The following is a 1,263-nucleotide window of genomic DNA, read 5'->3' on the forward strand; positions in this document are numbered from 1 at the left end:
ACAACACACGTCCTGTTCCGTAGCGTCCTCTCCTTACCTTGTACACCTCCCCGGACCCCCCTCTTCCACAACACACGTCCTGTTCCGTAGCGTCCCCTCCTTACCTTGTACACCTCTCCCAGGCTGTTCCCCAGGAAGGCGATAGTGTGGTCGTTCTCCACGGCGACGGCCACAGCGGTCAGTATGCCCGTCCTGGTGATGACCACCTCCGCCTGCAGGGCAAACTCTGGCTTACTGGCCAGCGGCGCTGGAAGGAAGTCCGCCCCACACTTAAAGTTGTTCAGCGTGTCTTTCTGCAGAGGGAAAGGGAAGAGATAGGAGATATACTAGTTCCCTTAGCGGGGCAATCTGCGGTTGCCACATCTTTTTTTGGACGTATAAATTATAAATTAATGATGTATCCATTGATTCTTGAAGAATATAACTTATAAATTCCTCATGAGCTTAGTTCAACTGTAGTACCCCATCAGAAGCCAACATATGAGCTTGTTTTACGCCAATGTTTGAAAACATTGCAAATGTAAATAATTTTTTATATCGTGGCTGGTCAGTCCTGGCATCCACAGCTCTGTGTATGAATCGGAGAATGGTTACATTCTCAGATTCGATGAGATGAGTGATATAGCCTGCAGGATCCCTTCAGACCAAAATAACCCCCCCACCCCTCAGCCCCCTACCCCTGAAAACAAAGGCCTGAAATCCAACCCAACGTGTCATATCTTTGCATTATTGATTAAAGGGGAAAAAATCTTTTCAAATCACTGACTCTCTTTTTTCTCCTCTTCTGACGTGTCTTTTGAAGTGGATGACAAAGGCTGCGCTACTTACATCAATGCGGGAGGTGCAGAACTCGTCTGTCTTGGAGGAGTAGGGGATGTCCACGGCTGGGGTGCCGGCGATCTTGCCCGAGTCGCTGTAGCAGGCGCTGATGAGGTCCACCAGCCTCTCGTTGATGGCCTTTAGAGGGTACATGCACAGGGCCGAGTCAGCGCTGTCATCGTAGGGACTGGCCACCATGAACAGCACCTTGTGCCAGGGGAGTACTTGACCATACTGGCCCGACTCCGTCATCCCCCGGGCCAGCTCTTTACCTGGGGACGCCACATAGGCTGCCTGCACCTTGTTGTACCTGTTCCCCGGGCCACAGTTGAGCTGCAGCTCTGTGTAAGAGTAGTAGTGAGGGTCGTCCTCACACAGCCGAGACACGAAGGTGAAGTTCTTGTTATCGGTGCTTCCCATGGTCCTGGAGAACAGGAAGTAGAC

General features: G+C 51.4%; 1 protein-coding gene across 1 annotated transcript; it reads right to left on the reverse strand.

The window, feature by feature from the left end:
• Positions 1-37: 37 nt before the first annotated feature.
• LOC112080289 (plexin-B1-like) lies at positions 38-1,257 on the reverse strand (the record flags this gene model as incomplete). Its single annotated transcript, XM_024146023.2, has 2 exons — positions 829-1,257; positions 38-293 (listed from the first exon to the last, which is right to left on the reverse strand). Coding segments are annotated over exons 1-2 (667 nt in total), but the record flags the coding sequence as incomplete, so codon positions are not given.
• Positions 1,258-1,263: the final 6 nt, after the last annotated feature.

This window comes from Salvelinus sp. IW2-2015, unplaced genomic scaffold (assembly GCF_002910315.2).
Source record: "Salvelinus sp. IW2-2015 unplaced genomic scaffold, ASM291031v2 Un_scaffold14811, whole genome shotgun sequence".
NCBI classification, from domain to species: domain Eukaryota; kingdom Metazoa; phylum Chordata; class Actinopteri; order Salmoniformes; family Salmonidae; genus Salvelinus; species Salvelinus sp. IW2-2015.